Raw genomic sequence first — 27,135 nt, forward strand, 5'->3', positions numbered from 1 at the left:
TACACTGGCGTCTTCAATGGGGAAGCTCGCTGGTTCCTGAGCTCAGGCTTTTCTATGGAAAGGACTCGTCAATACTCCTATCATAGGATTTTAGATCTGGGAGGTACTATAGGGTTTTCTAGTCCACCCCCTTTTCAGGGCAGAAATATTGAAACTGTATCACCTCTGCCAGTTAGTTGTCCAGTTTATGGATCAATTTCTCTAGTGAAATTGTCTGTTCAACTAATTTTTAAAAATTTAAAAATTTGATACAGTTTTTCTCTATATATATAGTTTTATCTTTTAAAAATATGTTTTATTCTTTTAATAACTATCTGTTTTAATACTGTAGTCCTAAAGGACCACCTCTCCCCATACAATCCGCCTCGCACCCTCAGAACATCTGGGCAGCAATTGCTGAAGGTGCCTGGGGCTAGGTTAGCTTCTACTTCTAGAAGGGCCTTTTCTACAGCTGCCCCAGCCCTTTGGAACACGCTGCCCACCGAGCTCCGCTCATCTACTACCCTGGCCCAATTTAGGAAGGATCTCAAGACCTTCCTATTTAAGCAGGCATTCCCCGATTAAGATCCTGTGGGCCTCCCCTCCTCTTCCGTGGCCATGAGGACGGGCTATGGGGCTTTTATTGCTGTTTTTATTTTGTATATTGATGTTTATGTGCTTTTAACTTTGTATTTGTGTGCACCTGTTGCACTGTTGTAAGCCGCCCTGATCTTCTTGGAAGGGCGGGATAGAAATAAAGATTTTATTTATTATTTTATTAGTAATTTGATTCCTTTTTAATGTATGTTTTTAAAAAAATGTTTGAATTATACCGTTTTTAATGCTGTGAAGCTGCTCTGAGTCCCTGTCCTGGGAAAAGAGTGGGATACAAATAAAATATTATTATTATTATTATTATTATTATTATTATTATTATTATTATTATTATTATTATTATTGGACAGCTTTTACCTTTAGGAAAATGGTGGGTAATAATATTTCCTTTGGGATTATTACATGCATTCCTGCAGTGACTTAGGTATCTCCTAAATGAGGAGTAATGGGCCTAGTTTTTCTGTGAGTTTAGATTCTGCTATGAGACAGAGTACCATGTGATTTAAAAAAAAACACTAGAGGAAATGACAAACAAGTTTATTATGGCATAATAAATGCACACACTCCATTCCATCATGTTTGGGGGATTTACTAACAAATTAATAAGCCAACAACATACTGTTCTTGTTAAAAATCCACCATAATGGCTAACAGCCATTGTTAATCAGCATCCAGATATGCTGGCAGATTGCTCTATTGTAAGGATGACAGCTCTCTCTCACTCTCCCTTTACACCTGAAGAGGAAAAATAAAATAAATAAAAATATAAGAGGAAAAAATAAATCACCAGGAACAGATGATATTCCAGTTGAATTGCTTCAATCCACACTAACAGAATCAACACCAGTGCTAGCCAACATATGCCAACAGATATGGAAAACAAAGCGATGGCCAACAGACTGGATATGATCCATATATATCTCCATTCACAAAAAGGGAGATACAAAAGACTGCAGCAACTATAGGACCACAGCTCTAATCTCCCATGCAAGCAAAATCATGCTCAAAATTCTGCAACATAGACTCCAACCATACATGGAGAGAATTCCCAGCGGTATAAGCAGGATTCAGGAAAGGAAGAGGCACTAGGGACCACATTGCAAACATAAGCTGGCTAATGGAGCTCACCAAAGGATTTCAAAAGGAAATCAGCATGTGCTTTATGGATTATAGCAAGGCCTTTGACTGTATAGATCACGAAACACTATGGAACGCCCAAGATATGGGAGTGCCAACAGATCCAATAGTTCTAATGAGGAATCTTTACTCAGGACAGGAGGCCACTGTCAGGACAGAACACGGAGAAACAGAATGGTTCCCACTTGGCAAAGGGATGAGAAAAGGCTGCATCCTCTCACCCTATCTGTTCTACTTGTATGCAGAACATACTATATGAAAAGCAGGATTGGACACAGAAGAAGGAGGAGTGAAAACAGGAGGAAGGAATATCAACAATCTAAGATACACAGATGGCACCATACTACTAGCTGAAAACATCACAGACTTGGAACAACTACTAAAGAAGATCAAGGAGGAAAGTGCAAAGGCAGGCTTATTGTTGAACATAAAGAAAACAAAAACAATGACCACAGAAAATTAACACAGCTTCGACCTAGACAATGAGGAAATAGGAATAGTAAAAGAATTTTCATACCTGGAATCAAATATTGATCAGAGCAGGGGCTGCAGTCAAGAAATCATAAGAAGACTAAGAATGGAGAGGGCAGATATGAAAGAACTAGAAAATATCCTAAAATGTAAAGACATACAACTGAGCACAAAAGTTAGAATCATACAAGCCATTGTATTCCCTATTACCATGTATGGATGTGAGAGATGGACAGTTACAGAAGAGAATTAATTCATTTGAAATGTGGTGCAGGAGAAGAGTGCTGAGGTTACCATGGACAGCCAAGAAGTCAAACAAATGGGTCCTAGAGCAGATCAAACCAGAAATCTCTCTCTACTGTAATGTGGAAAATTTCATTTCAGTCTACTGTATTAATCTGATATGTGGTCTTCCTCTCTTTCTGCTGTCCTTCGCCTTTCCTATCATTATTGTTTTTTCTATTGAGTCATCTCTTCTTATGATGTGGCTGAAGAATGACAACCTCAATTTATTCATCTTGGCTTCCAGGAAGAGTCCAGGCTTGATCTGTTCTAGAACCCATCTGCTTGTCATTTTGGCTGCCTGTGGCCACTATCCTCCAACATCACATCTCAAATGAGTTGATGTTTTTTCCTATCAGCTTTCTTCACTGTCCAATTCTCACATCTGTACAAGGTGATGGAAATGGCTTAGATGAGCCTAACTTTGGTATTCACCTTAATATCTTTACAATTTAGGATCTTGTCTCATTTTTTCATAGTCGCCCTTCCCAACCTTAGGCACGGCACAGACCGGCAGGGAAACACCGGCTGCATTGCAGCCCTTACGACACCGCATCCTATCAGACATGCGGGCGCTCAGACTCCCACACGTCATGCATACAGCCCCTGTGTGAGTGGTCCCGCTCTGTAATGGTGCCACCCGCATGTAGTGGGCTCGGGAGCGTGTGGTTGGTGTGTGCTCCCGAGCCCTACTATTGCCAATTTCTTCATTAACTATATTGAATTCCTGTATACAGTATCCTCTGTGGTGATTGTTTTCTGTTTTCTTAATGTTCCACAGCAAGCCTGCCTTTGCACTTTCATCTTTGACTTCTTTAATAAATGTTTCAAATCCTTGATGTTTTTGGCTAGTATTATTGTGTCATCTGCATATCTTAGGTTGTTGATATTCTCCCTCCGATCTTCACTCCTCCTCCTGTCTTGTCTACACTCACTCTGCATATTAAATTTTCTGCCCACAAGTTGAATAGATAAGGTGATAGAATGCAGCCTTGTCTGACCCCTTTTCCGATTAGGAACCATTTTGTTTCTCCATATTCTTTTCTGTTAGTAGCCTGCTGCCTGAGTAATATAGTGAAAGGATGAAAAAGTACAGACTTTCACAGATTTGAATAGGTGGGGAAATAGGTGCAGATCTATTCCATTTCCTTTTCATATATGTTTGCAAAAACTGTTGTACTTTATCTTTAGTCATAAATCTAAAGCCATGACCCATGTTCAACATTTATACCTTGGTAATATCTATATTCAAATAAGAGGCTACTTCCATGTTTCAGTCAAGTATAGTGGTTTTGTTTCTCACTGTCCCTTTAAAGGTAAACATGAGATAGCTCTGACATACTTCCAGGTGTTCTTCCATCAATCATCTCAGTCCTGTGGGTAAACATTTTACAGTTACCTAATTTCTTTTGAAGCAAACTTTTTCTGTGTTTCCCTCCTTTTTAAAGTTAGCATATACAGGTATTTACTGCAGTTTTCATGTGGGATGCTGTTCTTCACATGGATTTTCTAGTTAGACAAGCTAGACCTGTTTATTCTTGCCACATTTTGTTCCTTAATAAACTGGGTTAAAGCTGCTTTTAGTTTCTCCAGAACTCACATCCTTATCAGTACATATAATATAGCATCCAAGCAGGTAAATATTATTAGTGGTATTTTCCCATTCACATAAACATTTTCAGTAATGGCAACTCATTGTAATAGCTGTCTAAAGCTGCTGATCCATACACCCAATGTGGTGTAGTAGTTTGAGTGTTGGACTGCAACTCTGGAGACTGGAGTTCGATTTCCTGTACAGCCATGAAACCCATTGGGTGACCTTGAGCAAGTCACATGCTCTCAGCCTCTGGGGAAAGAAATGTAACTTTCAATCATCATGAGAGACCCTATTTTTATGTCCTACCACGAACAGAGGCTAGGTTGGTGAGTATACAAGACAGAGCCTCCTCTGTAGTCACAGCCCAGTTTTGGAACTTGGGGAAGACAGATTGACCTTTCTCAAGTTTTAAACAGACACTTTAAAACAGCACTGTTTTGCAGGTCTTTAATGGATGTTAAAGTTGTTCTTGGCATATCTTAGGAAAGACATGTCTCAGCTTTTATTTTGGTGTTGTGGTTAGTTGTTTTTATTGCATTGGTTTTTTTGAATGGTACATTGTTTTGAGGGCCCTGGAAAAAATGATAAGAAATAATATTTTACTGTGGAGGGGTTATTTTTATGACCTTTGAAAGCTCTTTACACATTTTATCTAAGTAAGCCTTAGAGTAGATCATTTAGTTGGACAAACAATAGTATTGTCATCATGCAGAGTGGTAAGTGAAGCTCAAAGAAACGCCCATAAGCTGAGATGAAATTTTCCACATCACAGTACACTATACCACCTTCTGCTTAAAGCACTGGCAAATCAAATGAGTCCACATACAGTACATGTGGGAAGAGGACATTGAGAGCTGTTGGTGTTGCATGGCATTACAGTGGGCCTTTCCCATTTGTGTGGTTTTGGTTCTGGTCCTCCTTGTGGATGGGAAAAACGTGGGAACTCAAGCGCATGTTAGTCAATGGGAGGTGATGTGTGTGTGCCTGGGCCAGTGCTCCCCTGGGCATGTGCTGCCATTGGCCAATAGGAGGCAGGACATTCTGCAGGAGCTCCAGATGGCTAGCCCACCATTACACTGGATTCACTAATCTACTGCCAGGAATTAGTTGGGGTATGCATGTTATTAGGTCTGGATAATTAAGTACTTGACTAGTAGAGCAGTTAATAATTTGAAATATTTACTTAGCCCTTAGTAGGTATCCCTCTTCCCAACAATTGAAGATCCTAGTACTATGGAAACACTTTTGATTAGTTTCTTTTTTAAAAAAATTTATTAAGTTTTATCAAATAATAAACTTATAAACAATAGAAATAACAGACCTTGGGAATGAGCAAAAAGAAATTTCCACCCAATAATAATACATTCCTTCAAAGTTGTAAAAAGATCCAGAAAGGGAAATCATAAATAATTTTGCCACAGTTGAGTGGTCAGTGTCCAAGATGTCTTTCCAAAAACCATCTTGTTGTGAAGGTGGAGCAAAATGAGATATATTGTTATTGACATAATCAATAAAAACAGACCAATCCTCAATGAATGTATGTGCCAATTTTTTCCTGGATCTGTTCATGAAGGAATAAAAACAGACCAATCCTCAATGAATGTGTGTTCCATCCCCCCCCCCCCCGATCTGTTCTTGAAGCAGTAGGAAAGTTTTTCTGACAACAATGTGTCCCAGACCCTTTCCCACCAGTTTTCAAGTAACAAAATCCCTGTCTTCCAGCATCTCACAATTTCAATTCTAGCTGCAGAGATTAGGAATATGACGAGTCTCCGGTGTTTTAGCTGACAATTGGCTTTGCTAAAGATTGATAACAATAATAAGGCCAGACAAAATTTCACTGGTTGTTTTATAATGTCAGATATCTGCATCAGTACTGCATTCCAAAAAGCATTGATCCTAGTACATTCAAGCCACGTGTGTGTAAAAACCTTGAGCCTTACAGCCTCCCTAACAGTATGGTGAAACATTTTTCAATATCTTTGAGAGTTTCACAGGGGTTAAATACCATTTGTATGCTGTTTTTAAAGCACTTGCCTTTGCAGCTGCCTATCTTGATTTATATATCGAGGAGGACCAGATGTGTGCCTAAGTTCCCTCTGATATAGCCATATTTAAGTCTAACTGCCAGGTTATTCTGGCAGAATTATTTTTAGCATAAATGGAATGTATTAGGTTTTTATATATAGTGGCCGCCTCCCAGATTGTCCCTTATCTATAAAGATGGATTCATAAAAACTTGGGGTTCTAGAACTATAACCTTTTAGCAGGATGTGGTGTGCAAAGTGGAGGACTAGCAACATTTGGAGTCAAGTGGAATTGGCTTGTCTCAAGGCATTGGACAAACTAACCAGTGATCTCAGCTTTCCTGCATCAATTATCCATATTCCATGTTTTTTCCAATTTCTGAAGTAGGCTGATCTATCTATTTCATAAAAGCTGGAGTGCACTAAAAAAGGACAGACAGGTGATCAAGGTCAATTAAGTGTGCCTACTGTTTCCATATGAGAATGGAATTGTTGAAGATTGGATTATGTATGTCTCTCAACTTCCTTTGAGCCTTAGTAGAAAAGAGGAGATTAAGATTGGTTAAATTCTTATCCTCTTGTCCCATATGAACCCATTTAGTGGAATGTGATTCTATGACAAATTGGGAGAATTGGTTCAGTTGGAAAAGCATGAAAACATGTCTTGAGTTCAGGAATTGTTAATCCACCTTCCTTAGTGTGGCTAGGCTTGCCATATCCCGCCTGGGGGCGGGACTTTCCCAGTTTAGCCCCTCCCCTGGGACCTCCCCCCCAGCAAGGCCCTGGAGGCAGCCCCACCCCTCCCCATGGCTGTGTGCCATCCACCCTCCCCGCCTCCCTGCCTAGCTTAGCCTAGAGAGCAGGGCTTCAAAACATCTGCCACTCAGAGCTATTGCCAGCCCACTTGGTATATATGTCTTGCAAAAGGCCTGACCTTCCAGGTTACAGTGAGCAAAGAAAAAAAGGCCATCAATAGTTCCTGTTTCACTGGGAGCCTAAATGCCTCATCTTTTCAATGTCTACCAGGTCAGTATTCTTGTAATTCTTTATCACAGGATCGTTTTTGAGGCCCTAAACGCCTTTCCTTGTAATATGCAAATTTCTCCCGAAGCTGACCAATGGGAAAGAAGCAGTCAGCCCTCCTCCCCTTGGGTTGGTTTTCAATGGCTTGGAAGGAAGAGATTTTGCCATGCTTGTAAATAGGAAGGGCTTTGGGGTAGCAAAAGGCTGAAGAAATAGTTTGACCCCCCCTTAAACATCCATGGCTCAGTGCTATGGGATTCTGGGAATTGTAGTTTCTTGACAAAAGGAAGCTGAATGGTCCACAGAAGTAGGCGGGGCAGAGCCTCTTGCCAGCAGTCTTCAGTGGAAGAGAGGAGGCTGATGGTCCTGGCCACTTCCCTTGGCTCCCTCCCTCCTCCTCCTCCTCCAGCCGAGGTGAGCTTCTCATTCACTCTCCCTGGCTTTTCTCTCCCCCCCTCTGCACTTTGAGACCCCTTTAACTGCCAAAGCTCAATGCTCCGGAATTTTGGGGTCTGTGTGAGGCATTTGGCCTTCTCTGTCAGAGAGCTCTGGTGCCACAATAAACTACAATTCCCAGGATTCCATAGCACTGAGCCCTGGCAGTCCAAGCAGAGTGTTTTGGACACAGAGATCCTCCAAATGAATCCAGTCCCTAGCTTTTATATCTCTCTCACACACTGCAGGAATAATAACCCACTTTGAGACTGCTTTAACTCAGTGCAAGGGAATCCTGGGAATGCTAGTGTTTGGGAGACATTGAGACTTCTCTGTCAGTGATGGCTCTGAGGCCACAATAGACTACAATTCCCAGGATTCCCCAGCACTGAGCAGTCTCAAACTGGACCATTTCCTCAGTGTGGATGCACCTGGGGAGGAATTCTGGGCACTGCAGTTCAACTACGTTTGGAGGGTTATGGGACTCCCTGTCAGAGATAGCTCTGGGGCCACAATGTACTACAATTCCCAGCATTCCCCAGCACTAACCCAGGACAGTTAAGTCACTCTCAAACTGGATTATTTCCTCAGTGTGGATGCAGTTTTGGTGAGGAACTCTGGGCATTTCAGTCCAGCATTGTTTTATTTCTACAGTGTATTTTGGACCAGAGACAAGGTGACCAGGCATCCTCCTCCTTTTCCAGGACATGCCCTCTTCTGTCACATTTCAAAATGTCCTCCATTTGGATCATGGCTAAGAAGCATGGATTTATAATTACATGGGTGTTTTAGCTTTTATTTTTGGCCATGTCCTACATATTTTTGCTTGGGTGCCCTACATTTTGGGGTGAGGGCATTGGTCACCTTGGTCAGAGAGCTTTCCAGGGGTTAACTGCCATTCTGCTGTGGTGCTGGAACAAACCACCATTCCCAGAATTCCATAGCATTCAGCAGAAGCAGTTAAAGTGGTCTCAAACCAGATTATTTCTCCAGTGTAGATGCAGCCCAAGCCTTTTGCCTCTCTTATGCCTGAGATTTCAAAGCCCAGCCTTGGCACCACAACAAACTACAAATCCCAGGATTCCATAGGATGGAGTGATGAGAGTGAAAGCAGTGTGGCAGCAGCCTAACTGTGCTTAATGCAGTTCTTAAGATGGTGCACCTCTTGCCTACAGAGTCTCACAAGACTTTTTTGTTTAACAACTTGTACCCATTAACTCCATTTCATGTCTCCTTTATTTAGTGGGGAGGAATACAGACAAAACAAGTCAAAATGAAGGAAAACCAAAGTCCCTTGACCAAAGGGTTTGGTTGTGGAATAAGCCTCTGAAATAGGCAAGAGGCAATGTTAAAATAAAGCCATGTTCAATGCTCAAATGTGCTGTTTGGAATGGGGAGAGGGGGGGTGGCCAGAAAGGGAAGTACATTTCCGTGATCTGTCTACGAATAATGTCAAAATGTCCTCCATTTTGATCATGCCTAAGAAACATGCATTTATATTAACATTTCAAAAAAAGCCTCAATTTTTTGCGTGTCCTCCATTTTTTATAAAATGTGTCCTACATTTGAAAATGTTGTCCTGCATTTGTCCTACATTTGTCCCGGTTTGGAGGTCCTCACTTATGGCAACCCTAAGTGTGGCTGAATTGGGCTGTTTTGGGAAATCTGGGTTTGTTTGTTTTTTACCGTAGAATATAAAATTGCTAATTATTTTTTGCCAGACCTTAAATTTGTGTGGGCCTGGACTAATAGGAATAGATTGAAATAAAAAGAACAATTGTGGGGTTAGAAACATTTTTTTACCAAGGTAATCCTGCCAAGAAATGAAAAGTTCAGCCTTTTCCATTCTCTTATTTTAGCTTTCATCAATAACTGGGTTATAGTTCCTAGGGACCAGTTGAGATAAATTTTTTGTGATGAGAATGCCCAAATAAGAGAATCCAGAAGGACATGTTTGTAAATTAGAAATACATAACATTCTCTCTTGATCTGATTGAGAGACATTCATATATGTTATTTTGGATTTGTGGTAATTAATCCTGAGCCCTGAGAATTTCCCAAAGGTATCTAGTATGCTCTTTATGACAGGGAAGGATGATTCAAGTTTCTGGACTACTTAAAAGAAGTCATCTGCATACATCATTATTTTGTGTAGATGGACATTTATCTGAAGTCCTAATACACTCAAATTTGATTAGATTCTTTTATTATGCCCAGGGCTGAAAACTAACTTAATTTGCGGTGTCTCTTTAGAACCCTATTGCCAAACTCAACATATTGTATAGCAGGGAAGATTTTGTGATTTCTTTCTGTCTTGACAGCATTCTGACTGAAGAAACTGCAGTTGCAAGTAGGACTTACCACTTGCATATGACTAATGAAAGCATAGACCTATGCTGTACTGAGTTGGGCAATCATGTCACTGCATGTTTGCAAAAGTAGTGGTATATAAGCAGTGGTGCTACTTGTTAGAGTTTGCACATTGCAGTTATCTATTCTGTGCAGTCCTCTTATTGGAAATGAGAAGATATTTGTACTGGAAGACAAGGTATTAGTACTGGAAGACTAGGAAGGGAATGTTGGTGGGGAAGGGGATAAAGTCCAGCAGTTCTTCTCTCCCTCTGAGGCCTGGATCAAGGCAAATGGACTGGAGGGAGGGTTCTTCTTTTTAGTCCAGGCCAGGCCCAATGGAGCTAGGCCTGCATCTCTCCCTCCATGGCAGAATAGCACCAGATAGACTGGAGGGAGGGCTCAGGTTCTTAGTCCAGGCCAGGCCCGATGGAGCTGTCCCTGCATCTCTCCCTCCATGGCCGGATGGTACCAGATGGACTGGAGGGAGGGCTCAGGTTCTTAGGCCAGGCCAGGCCCAATGGAGCTGGGCCTGCATCTCTCCCTCCATGGCAGGATGGCACCAGATAGACTGTGAAAATGAAGTAATGTTGCAGAGGTATAATTCTCAACATGTGTCCAGTAGAACACCTGTAGAAGTTAAATTAAGTCCATCCTCTTCCCTCCCTGTTGAAATATGTAAAGAAAGCAGAGGCTCTGTCTAATACTCTTCACATCTATACTCTCCTTCTCTTCAGTTCAGCTTCATTCATTCAGAGATTCTGAAAACAGACACAGTAGAGACTACTGTGGAGACATCCGTTCTCATTCAAAGCATATTGGGAGTCAGCTGTGTGCTGCTTCTTTTCCATTTGCTAATGCTCTGGCTTTATTTAGATGGAAAGCTCTCAAAGCTTTTATTTGATGCTGGAACAAAATATAGTTAATCTGGCTGGAAAGACGACTGGCTTTGTTTTAGCTTACCTTTTCTTTGTTTGTGCAGGTGCCCTGGGCTCAGCTTCTATATCTCTCCATTCATACCCATTTACAATGCTGTGGTTTTTCTCTTTGTACTGGCCAACTTCAGTATGGCCACCTTCATGGATCCAGGCATATTTCCTCGAGGTGAGAACCATCCCTGTCCAAGAAGCATCTTGTAAGGCATTGATAATCTGGAAAGGTTTTGGTTTGATGATGACTGGTTCAGTTTTCTAGATGAAGAGTATAAATTTTCTTGATCCTAATGATTACCGGTAGACATTTTTAACTCAATAGAGGTTTAAAACAATGTATGAAATGTATGGATGGCCATTTTAATACCATAAACTGGTGTAGTAAGAGCACTTAGAGTGAGATCCTGTTGGCTAACAGTTTTTTTAAAAACTGTATGATAGCAGTGGGGGGGGGGATCCTTTGTTGTTGCTGTCCATGAAGAAAGCCGCTGGCTTTTCAGCAGCCTTTTTCTTCAATGCCTGATTCTAGATGGATCTTTGATGCTGAAGGCATTGTGGGAAAACTGCTTTAGAAAATTTCAGTTTTCCAGGGCAGCCTTCTAGAATGTCCTTACCTTCAAAAAAAATACACTGGTGCCTCGGGTTACGAAATTAATTCGTTCCGCCATTCCTTTCGTAACCCGAAAATTTCGTAACCCGAAAAGGCTTTCCGTTAGCACTGGAAAGCCTATAGCTGCACTTTGCAGCATTTGAATTTCGCGCCGAAATGAATTTCGTAACCCGAAAAATATTTCGTAACCCGAAACAGTTTTTGCCAATCCAACTTTTTCGTATCCCAGAAATTTCGTAACCCGATCATTTCATATCCCGAGGCACCAGTGTAGTCTGTTCATGAAAATGGAACTTTCTTTCTGGAAAGTAGCAAATAAAAGTTTTCGGAGATCCAAAGCACACTGTAGAAATAATCCAGTTTGAGACGGCTTTAACTGCCCTGGCTCAGTGCTAGGGAATCCTGGAAACTGTAGTTTTGTGATACATTTATCCTTCTCTATCAGAAAACTTTGGTGCCACAACTAACTACAATTCCCAAGATTCCCTAGCACTGAGCCAGGACAGTTAAAGCAGTCTCAAACTGGAGTATTTCTGCAGTGTGTTTTGGACCCCAGCCTCCCCTCCCCGTGCCCATGCTGCTCTGCAACTCTGAAAAAGGTTTTATGCCACTGTAACAGCAACTACAAGATTCCTGCCATTGAATTCATTTCTCCATTAAGAAATAAAGCCTTGAAAATCTTCTAGATGGCTTAAAAAAACCAGCCCTATACAACTTGATCCTGTTGGATTTTGCAGTTCCCATAATGCCTTACCATTGGCCGTGCTAGCTGTTGTTGATGGGAGTCCAACACAATTGTGTGGATCCTAGCTGGGGAAGGCCATTTTAAAACATTTCCTCAAGGCAATGTAGAGCTTCTGGCTACTGCTGACTTCAGTGTAAGGAAAGAATGAGTTCTTGAAAGCTGTTGCAATATTTGGGCTGAGTGGAGACCAGTGCCTGTTGTAGGAGCCAACCAAATTATTGTTGTTCATCCATTCTGTTCAAAAAGAACAGGAAGGAGTATCCCTTGTGATGTCATATTGTAATTATTAAGTGACTTGGAACAATTCCAGGACCCTAGAGCAGACTTAGGGACAAAGTCCTGCCTTCTACCATAGTTTCAAGTGGGGCAAGTGCTTATCCCTGTCCTTCTGAGCCTGAGAGAAGACTAAAAAAGACTTTAACATTTTGCTGCTTGTTTGGCTTCTCTAAGGACAAATACAGTATCCTCCCATATTTTCTCCATGCTCAGAAAAATAGAGGACTCTTACCAAAACAACAACAGCAAATGGTAGTGGCAAGCTGAGTGAACCTTGGAATGGGGGAATGTTGATCTTGGGTTGGCACTACTTCATTGATATTATTTTCTTTTCTGTCAGCTGAAGAAGATGAGGATAAGGAAGATGACTTCCGAGCTCCACTATACAAGACTGTGGAGATAAAAGGTATTCAGGTGCGCATGAAATGGTGTGCAACATGCCGCTTCTACCGCCCCCCACGCTGTTCCCATTGCAGTGTCTGCGACAACTGTGTAGAGGTGAGAAATGGGGGGGGGATGGAAACCACTACATGACAAACCAGCATTACATGTCACACCAGCACTGGTGCTATTAACAGTTTAGAAGGAATCAAATGTGAGAGTGAAAACAAAGAAATTTACTGTCTTCATTCTTATAAAAGTTAACAGTATAAATGCTTAAAGGTGGGGAAACTACATATCTTCTAACATTGAATTTCTGCTAAATGGAACTATAACAAATAGCAGGAAATTGCTATATCTGTGTGTATGTACAATGTGGTATAGTCTCATCTTGCAAATTAAATCATAATGTATTATTTTCTTCCTCTTTTTTGTTTTTGTTTTTGTATTTCTCTTGGAGCTTTCCCCATTATTTTCTTTACTTTTGAATTTGAAATATGACTTTACTAGAAAATAAATTGAGTAAGGAAGAAGAATGTCAAGGAGACGGGAATGATGTACAGGTTGAGTTTCCCTTATCCAAAACGCTTGGGACCAGAAGTGTTTTGGACTTTGGATATTTTTGGATTTTAGAATATTTGCATATACTTAATTAGATATCTCGGAGATGGAACCCAAGTCTAAAAATAAAATTCATTTGTATACAACTTATACATACAACCTGAATGTAAATTTATACATAATATTTTTAAATAACTTTGTATATGAAACAAAGTTTGTGTACACCGAACCATCAGAAAGCAAAGGTGCCACCCATGTGGTCAGTTTTGGATTTTGGATTACTGTACTTAAGATTTCAGAATTCTGAATAAGGGAGACTGTACCTGTACTTTGGGTATTTTGTAATTTTTGAGATCAACTCCGAGACTGGAGTTATGGGGTCAGGTTACAGAATATCATTTAGAGTGTTAAAGATCAAGCTAAACCTAGGTCCAACAGCTACTACCCATCACAAAATAATGACCTAGGGGAGAGATAGAGGGGGTAATTAAGGCTATAGAAATTTTCGCTAATCTTGTGTTCATGTTTATTTTTATATTTATAGTCCACCTGTATTCAGTGGCATTCAAGATGGTATGCACAGATTTTCTAGGTTGTCTCCAGGCACTGAGCAGCAAGTGTTGGCATTATAGGAAATATTAACTTCTTTTATAGATTTTTAAAGAATACTTTAATTGCAAGTACAACTAAAAACATATACAAAAGAGAGAAAACAAATTGCACACACCCCACAGCAAGTACCACCACTAGATTGGATTTCACTGATCCCCGTCTGAGAGTGCTACCTTTCCAGCTGTCTTCCTTCTTCCTGTCACCGTTGCTGTTGAGGAAGGATGTGGATCCACTGTGGGTGCAACCTGAATATCAATCCATAGTAGAATTTTTGGAAGTTATCCAGACCTTCAGAGCAAAGCAGTTCCTCCTCAAAAGCAAACGGTTGGACCCAAAGAGTTGGGTCCACTTTGTATAGTAAGGTATAGGGTAATGATAAAGCTCTAATGGGCTCCATCAGAAGGAAACCCATGTAGTACCTTTGGAGCAGTCATAGGTAAATGAGCTTTCCCTTTCCATTTACAGTGGTACCCCGGGATACGAATTGATCGCGTTACGAAATTTCCGGGATACGAAAAAAATAGATAGGAAAAAACTGTTCCGGGTTACGATGTTTTTTTCGGGTTACGAATTTTTTTTTGGCGCGAAATTCAAACCGCAAAGCGCGGCTAGCGGCTTTCCAGCGCTAGCCGCTAGCCTTTTCGGGTTGCGAAATTACTCGGGTTACGAACGGAGCCGCGGAACAAATTAATTTCGTAACCCGAGGGACTACTGTATTTTGAAGGATGAAAGCTTTCATTGCTCCAAACACAGCTGAATAGACAACGCCTGACCCTTCAAAGACACTGTTGTCCCAAAGGATGGAATCCTCCACCCCCTGCCCTTTCCTCATGATATCAGTGAGGAGAGAATAGATATGTAAAGCTTTAGATTTTTAAAGCAAGGTTTGTCTTCAGACTTGAGGCAATGTAAGGTGTGTCTAAAGCAAATTATATGCTATCCCAAATAGAGCAAATACTGGAAGAAAGGCAGGGCACAAATAAAATAAAATGTAAAACAATAATAAAACTTTTGTACTCATGTCTGTCATCTAACAGTAAAGATTGGGAATGAGTAATCTAGGCTTCTCTTGGCTGTTTCTTGTGATGAACAAGAGAGAGGTTATTTGGCTTTTACAGAACTTTGAATCTAAAAGAGTTGGGCTTATACAGATATAGTATATGTGTTTTCTGGGTCTCTTCCTGCTTGGTGTACAACAAGTCAACTTGCTACAATTAGCACATGTTATTATTATTATTATTATTATTATTATTATTATTAACCTTTATTTATGAAGCACTGTAAATTTACACAGCGCTGTACTGTACATGCAATCTTTTTAGTTAGACGGTTCCCTGCCCTCAGGCTTACAATCTAAAAAGACATGACACAGAAGGAGAAGGGAGTGGTGACAGGAAAGGGTAAGAGGTCCAGCAGTTCCTCTCAACCTCCGAGGCCTGGACCAAGGCAGATGGACTGGAGGGAGGGCTTGGCTTCAAAATGGAAGGTTAATCATTATCCAGGGAAAATACATACTCACAAGTAGGATAATACATATACAGTACATAGCAATACAGGAAATGGATCGATAAACAGTCAACAACAGAACATCAGATAGTAAGCGACAATTATGCGATGCCTGGGAAGGCTTCTCTGAACAGGATGGTTTTCAACTCCGTTTTGAAGCTGGTTAAAGAAGTGATGGCTCTTGCTTGTGGAGGAAGAAGGTTCCAGGAGTGAGGGGCAGCAAGTGAAAAGGGGCGAATCCGGGATGGGGCAGAGGAAATCCTGGGCTGGGACAGGAACCCTTGACTACCAGAATGGAGGGAAGGTGAGGAGAAAGAAGGTCTGATAAGTAAGGAGGGGCCAGTCCATGGAGGGCTTTGAATGTCGACAGCAGGAGCTTATACTGAATGCGGAAAGGGAGAGGGAGCCAGTGAAGGGATGCCAACACAGGAGAGATGTGGTCAGAGCGGTGGGTGGAAGTGATAATGCGTGCAGCTGAATGCTGGACAGAGATTAAAGGACAGAGGTGAGAAAGAGGAAGCCCAGCCAGGAGGACATTACAGTAATCAAGTCGTGAGATCACTAGGGCATGGACCAGGATCTTGGCAGTAGAGGCGGAGAGATATGGTCGGATTTTGGCAATATTGTACAAAAAGAATGTTTAAACAGGAGGTAATGCTATAAGTCATCATAAGGCATACTCCAGCAGACAATAGTTTTCCATAGTCTGCCAGTTGACCACAAGTCATCCTGCTTATTCTTGCTAATAGGAGTTTCATCTTGCCTTCTGCATGATTATAAATTTGGGTTGGAGTCTATTGTGCTGAAGATTGGGCTAGTTATGTAAGTACTGGAATTCACTGGACTAGCATATTTTTCTAGAAATGAACTTTTTCTAAGTTTGTTCTTTATCTTCTGACTGGTAGGAGTTTGACCATCACTGTCCCTGGGTCAACAACTGCATTGGACGGCGCAATTACCGCTATTTCTTCCTCTTCCTGCTCTCACTTACAGCACATATCATGGGTGTGTTTGGTTTTGGCTTGCTCTATGTTTTGTATCAAGTAGAGGAGCTCTCTGGGATCCGAATGGCTGTGACGTATCCTTTCTTTATGAAGAGTTATTTTAATAAAAATAGGAACCCTGATGTCCCATTGGGACAGTGTTGGTGGGTATGTCGCTGGAAAAGAAATCCCCAAATAAGAATTGCATGAGAATCTTTGAGTATTGTTTCCTTGACCTTCTTGTCAGCATGGCTGTGATGTGTGTAGCTGGCTTGTTTTTCATTCCTGTAGCTGGCCTTACTGGATTCCATGTCGTACTGGTAGCCAGAGGACGCACTACCAATGAACAGGTTTGTATTCTTCAGTTGGTTTCCTTTTTTGCTTCATTGTATGTTGGTTCCCCTGACCATTTTTTTGCTGTTGCAGGTTACAGGCAAATTCCGGGGTGGGGTAAACCCATTCACCAATGGTTGCTGTAAAAATGTCAGTCGTGTCCTCTGCAGTTCCCCAGCCCCCAGGTAAGTTCTGCCATGTGAATGCTTATGTAGGAAGGTAGTAGGATGAGAGGAGCAATTGCTGACAGCCAGTTCAGGGATTAGAGTATTATTGTATGATTTCATGTCCTTTATAAAGAAAGGGAATGCTAGCAGATCTCGAGATACGTGTGAATAGTACTGATTAATTCTGTTTAAAGGCTGATGTACTGGACTCTGTCTTCTTTGAAGGTGCTTCTAATTTGCTTTATATAGTGATGGCTATAATCAGCCTGTATGAGGTATAGTTGTCTTCCCACATCTAGATTCTCATCAAATAAACCTTTTATAGATGAATTGTTGCTCTTCTACCATGCAGCTTTTTTAAAAGATAGGTGCTTGTGTGTTATATACATACCCTTGTTTGAAATGATATGCAAAGCTCATTAACCACATATAACATCTGTGATACTCTTTCTCATTGATAGACCTTTTGCTCTGCATACTTGCATGCATAGATGGGATAGAATTCTGTGTGAATATTGTCTCTGATACAATTCTGTAATACCCATTTTATCTTTTCAAGGTTTACTATAGTCTGAAATGTTGATCAATATTCCTTTTGCTTTGCCTAGAGGCATTCACATATACTAGTACTTAATGTATTTCTGCCACGTGTAGATGCTTTTCTGCATTCTACGTGCCTGCTGTCTTGTGAACTAGAATCTAGTAGTACTACTGTTCTCTGGTCAGCATTTATACACCACTTTGTGTATAATTTATTTATATGTAGTCAGTTGTATACATTTCACAGCTGCCTGTAAGCACGAGTTGTGGAAAAAAACCTATTTCTTTTGCATTACATCAATAAATACAAGAAAGGTCTACAAGAAAATAATGCACCCATTATTTGACAGCATACTGTACTTTTTGTAGGCTATTCCTTTGTTTTGGACTTGTGGAGACTGATATTCTATGACATCACTAATTACTTCATGCTTTCTTCCATTATATTGTTGCCTTTTCCATGAAGAAGAGCTAAATATGCTTTTCAGTTTTTAATCTTAATTTCACATCCAGTGAAGCAAAGAAAGCAAATAAGTCAATTTAGCCTGTTTATGTACTCAATCTGTGATTTATCTGTTACATTTGATTGATACTTTGTTTATACAGAAATAATTCTGTTGATGTGATTTGAGCAGCATCTAGCGGTTCCTATGTTCAAGGAAATACGTGGTCTCCAAGATGTTACATTGCTAGTGTGAGATCTATCTTTCCTTCCTTTCCTCGCTGCTACATGAGAATGTGGCGATATAGCTTTTTGTGTAACGTGGAAAGCTGAGGGAAAGATGGCTGGACAAGTGCATTTGGTTCTACATAGAGAGCCACGTGTCACAGGCAGCATTGGAATTTCATTATTCCATCTGGGAATTGTGGGGACAACACATCTTCATGGGAAAGACAGCCTCTTTTCTCGTAGCAATATTCTTTTTGCAGTTCTTTGGATATAAAGAGGTCCATACCTCAACAACTTCCTCTCTTTACCAGCTATCTTGTTAGAGCAGGTAAACATAATTTAGTCACATTGTACTTGCAAGAAATGCTACCTCATCCTTCTTGACTTTAGTCAGTGTGTGTTTTATTTTCATCCGATATTTCACTAGGTATCTTGGGCGACCAAAGGCAGAGCAGACTGTATTAGTGAGGCCACCATTCCTGCGGCCAGAAATATCAGATGGGCAGATTGCTGTAAAGATAATGGACAATGGTATCCAGGCTGAGCTGACAAGAACAAAGGTGAGGAGGACGTGAAGGTGCTGCCCAGGCAGTGGCTTTTTCAAAGTTTTGCCACTATGTACGTGAGTAGGACCAAGTAAGCCTCTTGGACGTTTTTCTTGCATGTTCTTGCTCCTTATTTTCAATTTTCCCCAATAAATGAAAGTCTGTTTCCCTCCCATGTGGCCACCGCTGCATGAGAGTTCCTCCTTATGTATTTTAGATAATCGGACTAACCCTCTCCCTTTTCATCCAGCAATTGAGACATGCACAGTCTATGACCACCCTTCCAGAAATGTTAAGATAGTTGTAGGTTCCTCTAATCACTTGTGCAACTTTATTGAGCTGGGGACAATGTTCAGGACTTTTAGTCCTGCCTCATTCTTCTGATTGCTCCTCTGCACTTTGTCTCTGCAGTCCAAAGGAAGTCTTGAAGTGATGGAGAGCCAGTCCGCTGATGCTGAGCCACCACCCCCGCCCAAGCCAGACCTCAGCCGCTACACAGGTCTGAGGACGCATTTAACCCTGACCACCAATGAGGGTAAGAGGAGCATGCCAGGGAGATAAGGGACATAGTCAGTTTACACAATGATCTAGTCTGCAATTGCAGTATCAGGTAGTGATTCTGGTCAGTAGTGAGTCACTGACAAAATGCAGTGGTTATTTTTGGAATAACCACTAGGCCATCTTTTGCTGCAGTTGACCAAGGCCTGTCTTGCCTTCCTAGTAAGGAACAAGTGGGTTATAGCAGCAAATGCTGCATTGGTAGCTAGCATATGACCCAAGTTAATTGGATCTTAGAACTCTAGTTTTGTCTCTGAGTGAGATGTGAAGATTACTGAGCTGTCAGAATTTGAGGACTGACTGACTGTACAACTTTCCTCTTCTGTTGTGAAAAGTGGGGCTCCTGAGGGGAAAAGGTCTCTATTATGTTCTGCTATCATAGAGATGATGTGGAACAACAACAGCAACAAGAAAAATACTAAGTGCTCCTTCCCTGTCTTCAGGTAAAATGCTTGCCGCAGTGTTCCCAGAAGAAGCAGAATCCTGAATGTAAATATGATATGTGAAGACATTTTCACTACTTTTTCAGTTTTTGCCTTAGAGTTCTCCAATCAAGTCTGATACTGTTCATCCAGTAGGGCTTAAAATTGACAGCCACAGGGGTTAGGAATGACGAGGCTTGCATGCAGAGGCTGGATGCTGCTTCATGATTTCATTGCTGAGGAAATGTTCCTCTCATTTCATTTCATCCCCACCCAAGTTATACATCTCTTAGCTCCTGGCTGATTCCTTGACCTCCATGGCGTGTCCACCTTCCTGAGGCTCTTACCTGGCTCTCATGAATCAGTCGTTTACCATATGTAGAACTTCAGTACAGTGCTAAGTGTGAGATTTCTTGTACCTCTTGGGGTGACGTTGCAGATGACTGTATATCACATGGCTTGTGAGTGCATGTATGTATCTCCCTTTCTCTCTACAGACAGCAGTTTGTTAGGCAAAGACAGCCCACCAACTCCTACTATGTATAAGTACAGACCTGGTTATAGCAGCAGCAGCACTTCAGCTGCAATGCCTCACTCCACCAGCGCCAAGGTAATAAAAAACTCGGTTTGTATTGCATGAAGGATGGTGTGTGTGTGTAGTGTAGTGTAGTGTCAAGCTGGACAAGGAACTGGGAAGGGAATTTGCTTTGAGACCATATAATATTCTAGGACCTTAATTTCATTGTCATGCATCCTCTCTAATAGTGAAAGGGAGGATTCAGACTTTTCCAATATTTACTTTATTTATACTGATTTATTATTATTTATTTACATTACTCCATTTCCACCATATCTGGGTAGATTACCATTAAACTAATTAGAATAATTTAATATGTAATAAAATAAAATAAAACATGAGGTGTACCATAGGGTGAAATCATTAGGCCCCAAAGGCTTTTTTTTTTTTTAAGTCAGGTTTTAACTAGTCATTTGGGCCTCCAAGGAATGCTAGAGCCTTAAGGTCTATCAGCTGGAGTTCATTGCAAAATAATGGCTCAGAGATGGAGTTAAATTCTCTACTGAACTTCGTGGTTACAATTCACATCTGCCTTGATATATATAGCACAGGGACTCTAATAATTTATGTTAGGCATTCACTTTGCTGCTGCTGTTAAAGATTTGACAGCTGAAGATGTCAAAGATGATGTATTGCAAATCATGCAAAGATCTACCAGTAGACTGATATATCTTCTGACCATCCATACTGCATAAGAAATCTTAATGTATTATGTAGCTGCTGATATGCTACAAGTACTCAGTGCTGGTGTGCTGAAGCAGAGCCTTTATACTTTTCAAAAAGAGAGAGTAAGAGAGAGCTCTCATGACTTCCCAATAGTCCCAAAAGGTATCCAGTTTAAAGTTTTGATCCTACAGTAGAGTGACTTTTTCTACATCTCCTTGTTTCTTTCCATGGATTCTAATCCTGGTTTTCCTACTGCTTACTGTTTAATAAAATTGTATGAATCACAACACAGCCTTCTTCTTCCACTATTACAGTGGGCCCATCCCTTATGCGGGAAATCCGTTCTGGACCCACCCACCCCCCACGTAAGGGAAATACCACGTATAGTGGAGCCCCATTAAAAACAATGGGGCTTGTGCCAATGGTGCAGCATACCATTTCTTCTTCTGGCATACGCCATTGCTTTTTCTGGCACATCTTTCAGCATATGCTGAAAGTCGCATATGGCACACCCACATATAATACAGGCTCACTGTACTTGAACTCATGTGGTGAGAGCTAATCTCTTCAAAGTGGTGCACCCCTATAATAAGCATCTCCCAATGGAGGTTACTGTGTTAATCTTGAGGAAAAAAGCAACAAAGAATACTGTGGTGCCTTAAATGTGAACAGATTTGAAATGTAATACTATATGTGTCTACACAGAAGTAAGTTCCATTGAGTTCAGGGGCGCTTAATAAATGTGTGTCACAGCGTACTTGTAGTATATGTTTACATGGAACAGAATCATAATATGTGTATATGAAGTGTTACTTCTACTTAGGAAGAGGGACTAGGGATCATATTGCAAACATATGTTGTCTAATGGCACTTACCAAAGGATTTCAGAAGAAAAACAGCATGTGCTTTATATATTATAGCAAAAAGTTTGATTGTGCAGATCATAAAAAAACTATGACTTGTTCTTAAAGAAATGTGTGTGCCACAACATTTTATTTTCCTGATACGTAACCTGTACTCAGGACAAGTGGCTACCATCAGGACAGGATAGGGTGAAACGGAATGGTTTCCATTTGGCAAAGGTCAGGCAGTGCTGCATTTTATTGCCCTATTTTTTTACTTCTACAATGAGCATATGATATGTAAAGCAGGATTAGATTCAAAAGAAGGAGGCATGAGAATTGGAGAAAGGAACATTAGGTTTAAGAAGCAGATGACACCATACTGCTAGCATAAAATAGCAAAGACTTGGAATGATTACTGAAGAAAGTCAAAGAAGAAAGTGCAAAGGCAGGTTTCCAGATGAACCTTTAGGGGAAGAAAGGACCACAGATGGTTTACATAACTTTAAAGTAGACAATGAAGTCATTGAAACAGTTTGTAAAAACTGGCCAGTGAAGAAAGCTGACAGGAGGAGAATCAACTAATTTGAGATGTGTTGCTGGAGGAGAGTTCTACAGATATCGTGGACTGCTAAAAAGACAAATAAATAGGTCCTGGAATGAATCAAGTCTGAACTCTTCCAAGTAGCCAATATAATGAAACTTGGACTGTCAAACTTTGACATATCATAGGAAGACAGGACTCCCTAGAAAAGACAATAATGCTTGGTAAGGCAGGAGGCACTAGCAAAAGAGGAAGACTACATTCCAAGTGGATAGATTCAATCAAGGAATCTACAGCTCTGCGTCTGCAAGATCTGAGCAGGACTGTTGATGATAGGATGATTTGGAGGTCTCTTATTCACAAGTTGAAGTCCTAAGTTAACAACAATAAAGTTAAATTCATGTTTCTGTTACTTCAAAAACCTACATCCTTCTATGTATCCAAGGAGTTCCCTTTCGTACAGTATATGGAAAATCCTGACTTACTTTGGTCTAGTTTCACTTCCAAACTAATAAGTATTCAAACACTTGGGTTCACTATTATATACTCATCTAATGAGAAACTGTTTGTACTGCAGCCACATAGAATCTGTTAAATGAATCAAGGATTTATTAAATGAAACAAATAACACTTCAGTACCCCTGGGATTTGGTTCCAGGACCCGCTTTAGATACCAAAATCTGTGGATGCTCAAGTGTCATTATGTACAATGCTGTAGTAAAATGATGTCCTTTATATAAGATAGCAAAGTTTAGGATGGGGGGTTGAGGTTTTGTTTTGTTTTTGTTTGTTTTTGTGATATTTTCAAGTCTTGGATGGTTGCATCTGTGGATGGAGAATCAGTGGATATGGACATCTGACTGCACTTATATTACATGCATCAGTGTCCTGTTCTTTCTCAGAGAAAGCAAACATGGGTCTGTTCTGTTATTTACCTTCAAAGCACCTCCATAAAGTAGGGTGGGCTGGAAGCTTGGGCCAGTGCCTGCCAGGGAGCTTCATGGCAGAGGGAGATTTGAACCAACATCTCAAAGTCCAGTTCCAGGACTTCTTTTACCAGCCTGACTCTCAAAAAGGGGGTTACTGCATTGTTTAGCTTAAGCAATTGTATTTAAATGCCTTTGCAGAATTAGAGTTTCTGTGTTGGGAAGTTTTTTTCCCTTCTAGTAAGCATAAGTCCTTGTCTATGGGTGGTTTGAAGAAGCAAATTTGTACTCCATGTTTCTCAGTTACTATGCACAGCAGAGAAGGCTTATAAATGACTGTCATGTCTGGCATCTCTCCAATGCAGCTAAGCCGAGGAGACAGCCTGAAAGAGCCAACCTCCATTGCTGAGAGCAGTAGAAACCCCAGCTACCGCTCTGAACCAAGCCTGGAGCCAGAGAGTTTTCGTTCTCCCACTTTTGGGAAGAGTTTCCATTTTGATCCACTTTCCAGTGGCTCCCGCTCTTCTAGCCTCAAGTCTGCCCAAGGCACGGGCTTTGAACTGGGCCATCTTCAGTCAATCCGCTCTGAGGGTACCACATCAACATCTTACAAGAGCTTGGTGAACCAGACACGCAATGGGAGCTTGTCATATGACAGCCTTCTCACGCCATCAGATAGCCCTGACTTCGAGTCTGTGCAGGCAGGCCCAGAGCCAGAGCCCCCCATGGGTTACACTTCTCCTTTCCTATCTGCCCGAATTGCTCAACAACGAGAAGCTGACCTGCACAGTCGTTTTCCAAGCTCTGGCTCACCCAAACACCAGCCACCCCGTGATTCTTCACCTGTTCGCTATGACAATCTTTCACGCCACATTGTGGCCTCCATGCAGGAAAAGGAGAAGCTACTGCAACAGTTTCCTACACCACCACCTCTAGCCAAAGAGGAGGATACAGGTCTGGGGGACTCAGGCATCCAGTCCACACCAGGCTCCAGCAATGCCCCACGTACCAGCTCCTCCTCGGACGATTCAAAGCGCTCCCCTCTGATCAAGAACCCACTCACCCGCCCAGTGGCACCTCGTTTTGGCAAACCAGAACCATCACATATGCTCAGAGTGCGCTCCTTGGGTTCACCAGACCAGCCTGCTGCCCCACATTTGGGCAAATCTGTGTCTTACAGCAGCCAAAAACAGTCACCCCAGGCCATCGTCCCAGAGACTGAGGAGGTGGCCTTGCAGCCTTTATTGGCACCAAAGTAAGTACAAGTGACATCTGCCTTGTGCTTTAAGTGTTCCTTGTCAGAGGATAAACCACATTCAGTCCTGCCCCATCAGTGTATTGACTGAGGACCCCAAGATCCTTTTGGTTCTTTTAGCAGCATCCAGAGGGAATGGCTGTGGGGTGGGGTTCTACAAATAGTGCTTGCTCTCGTCTGCCCCTGTCTTACCTCTCCTCTTCCTTCCTGCCCTCCAATGTGTGAACCATTTCCTCATCCTTCACTGTATAATGCAGTGCTAATCCCATAGAACCTCATGCTTTTTGGTGAGGCATGTAGATTAAAGCATCCCACTTTCCTTGGACGTGTGCGATGGCCATTGACTTCCATATAAGGTCCCTGAGCTGATGACTGAATGATTTTTGCCTCATATATGGAAACACTATATATGAGATTGTCCTTTCATCTCCTTTTACTAAGTGTCGTCCCTTTTTGTCTTGTCTATATGCATGTGAGAGACCCTCCGGTCTGCTGTCAGGAAGGGAGTAGATTTAAAAATACCTGTCCTTTTGAAGACACTGGAAGCATGATCTTACCTATTCTTTTCCTAGGGAATTTCTTTTTTATGCAGTGCAGTTCCCTCCTTTTATTTCTTCCAGAGTGGGTTCTTTTGGGAATCTATGGCTTTTTTTCTTACTAGCTCTGGGCATTTAGGATCCCATCCTTTCCTAGACAGGTGTGTGTTTGGCTACAACCTGTTCCTTTTGTAGAATGTTTGTGGTGTCCTTCCAGTTCTTTGTGAGTAGTGGCAGTCCATTGTCCTCTATCCTTTTAAAAGCCAAGGCAGTGCAAGATACATCCCAAGCTTCCTTTCCGTACCCTATCTTGAGAGTGAGACATTCTCCATTTCCATTACCATTGAATGAGTGGTCATTTCCTGACACCCTTGTATCCTTCCTTTTTCCCAGAGACGAGGTGCAGATGAGACCCTCCTACAGCAAGTCCAATGGGCAGCCCAAGAGCCTGGGCTCAACCTCACCCACCCCTGGTCAGCCACCTCTCAGCAGCCCCACTCGTGGAGGAGTCAAGAAGGTCTCTGGAGTGGGTGGGACTACGTATGAAATCTCTGTATGAGGAGGTGATCTCCCCATTGTCAACTCCTCCCTGACTGATTCCAAAACATCCTGTCCCAGATGAGCAGGAGACAGGAATTTGTTCAGCAAATGGTTACCCCTTCAGTGCATGGACATCTTTTATGAATCCAGTTGGGTATGAAAGAGAAGAGAGGGGACAAGTACATTTTTAAACTAAACTGTCTGGGATTGGGAGAGTCCCTAAACACTACAACAGGCTCCCAGCCTTGCTCACTTCCACCGCCTGCACTCTTCCTCTCAATCAACCAAAAGACTGCAATTTGTAGCGCACACTGCCGAGAAGGAAGGGGGAGGGGTTTGCTGTCACCATCCTTCTGTGGGAGAAGGTACTGGTTACAGCCTGCCCCACTACCAGCAGGACAGTCAACTCTGGACCTCGTGCAATTGCTCACCTAGTGCGGTAGGAGTGGATCATCTAAACAAATTTTTTTATTATTCTTATGGATTCTATTTTTTTCTCTTTGAGTTGCTGGGTGTGTGTATATATAAATATCTATAAATATATAAATATAAATCTAAAAAGAAATTATATATCTACCCATATTGAGGGAGACAAGCCCAGGCAATCTCCATTTGCTGGGCTTGAGCAAACTATGTATAAATCATATACATTCAAGGGAGTCTTGGGGGGTGTATTGGGTCAGCCACGTGGTTTACTTTGAATGGGTCAGATGGCCCACAGAGGATATGGAACCCCTGTGAAAACACTACTCCAAGACAGGTGGACCTGAGGAAATGTCAACATGGCATTTGGCCTGGCTTGGTCAACCCAGTGCTTGTGACCAGGCATGAGCTTGGCTTCTGCCCAGCTCTGAATTGTGCATTCCAGGAGGGAGCATTCAAAGGCACTGCTTTCTTAATCCCTACTCACCTGGGCTATATTTTACTGGAAGACTTTCCCCATGAGTAGATCCTTCTTTCCTGGGGGACCTGGAGGGTTTAGGAGAATCAGGGGAGTCTTTGGTTTCCCAGGTTTTCAGCTTTCAGACTGGCTTTCTTAAGTTACCTTAAGAGAAGGATTCCTAGCAACAAGAGTGTATCACCTGAAACCCAGGCAGAGTAGCATATGCAGCATTAGTAGCACATTAGGTGCCCAACCATGAGGGTGCCTGAGGTGCTGAGCAGAGGGTGGCAGTGGTTTTGGGGCTGGATCCTTCAGGTGGAGATATTACATGTATTTAGAATACCCTCCCCCAGGTTGTTTCCCCAGCTGCTTTTTTTCTTTTACATCGCTTTTATTAATTGCTCCATATTGATTTCTTGTGGTGTCACAGTTCTTTGTTCCCAAACTGGACAAGAGAAAGAAGAGGAAAAATGCAAACAAACCAAAAAGCAATATTTTTCCATATGCCAAAAATCTCTCTCTACCCATAAATGCCCATGAAAAAATTCAGAGCAACCCAGGAATTCAGCGATCTCTATCTGTATGGCAATATGTTAACTGTGGTCTCCAC

At 41.6% G+C, this 27,135-nt stretch overlaps 1 protein-coding gene and 1 long non-coding RNA gene across 3 annotated transcripts in view; one reads left to right on the forward strand and one right to left on the reverse strand.

Moving 5' to 3' along the window:
* ZDHHC5 (zinc finger DHHC-type palmitoyltransferase 5) overlaps nucleotides 1-26,360 on the forward strand; it is a 63,994-nt gene extending 37,634 nt beyond the window's left edge. The window contains exons 3-12 of the mRNA XM_042473822.1: nucleotides 10,898-11,019; nucleotides 12,819-12,976; nucleotides 16,444-16,616; nucleotides 16,769-16,871; nucleotides 16,948-17,039; nucleotides 18,659-18,791; nucleotides 19,188-19,311; nucleotides 20,254-20,366; nucleotides 23,677-24,566; nucleotides 25,496-26,360. Of these exons, the coding sequence (XP_042329756.1) occupies nucleotides 10,898-11,019; nucleotides 12,819-12,976; nucleotides 16,444-16,616; nucleotides 16,769-16,871; nucleotides 16,948-17,039; nucleotides 18,659-18,791; nucleotides 19,188-19,311; nucleotides 20,254-20,366; nucleotides 23,677-24,566; nucleotides 25,496-25,661 (2,074 nt within the window). The 3' untranslated portion in view covers nucleotides 25,662-26,360. The remainder of the gene's footprint in view (nucleotides 1-10,897; nucleotides 11,020-12,818; nucleotides 12,977-16,443; nucleotides 16,617-16,768; nucleotides 16,872-16,947; nucleotides 17,040-18,658; nucleotides 18,792-19,187; nucleotides 19,312-20,253; nucleotides 20,367-23,676; nucleotides 24,567-25,495) is intronic.
* Nucleotides 1,145-12,836, reverse strand: LOC121933836. 2 transcript variants are annotated; one of them, XR_006104558.1, is made up of 3 exons: nucleotides 12,711-12,836; nucleotides 10,879-11,105; nucleotides 1,145-1,329 (listed from the first exon to the last, which is right to left on the reverse strand). It is a non-coding gene; the product is annotated as an uncharacterized LOC121933836 (long non-coding RNA). The 2 variants fall into 2 exon arrangements; XR_006104559.1 differs by lacking the exon at nucleotides 12,711-12,836 and adding an exon at nucleotides 12,212-12,345 and having other exon boundaries at nucleotides 10,879-11,032.
* Nucleotides 26,361-27,135: the final 775 nt, after the last annotated feature.

The sequence above is a fragment of the Sceloporus undulatus genome, chromosome 1 (assembly GCF_019175285.1).
Source record: "Sceloporus undulatus isolate JIND9_A2432 ecotype Alabama chromosome 1, SceUnd_v1.1, whole genome shotgun sequence".
NCBI lineage: Eukaryota > Metazoa > Chordata > Lepidosauria > Squamata > Phrynosomatidae > Sceloporus > Sceloporus undulatus.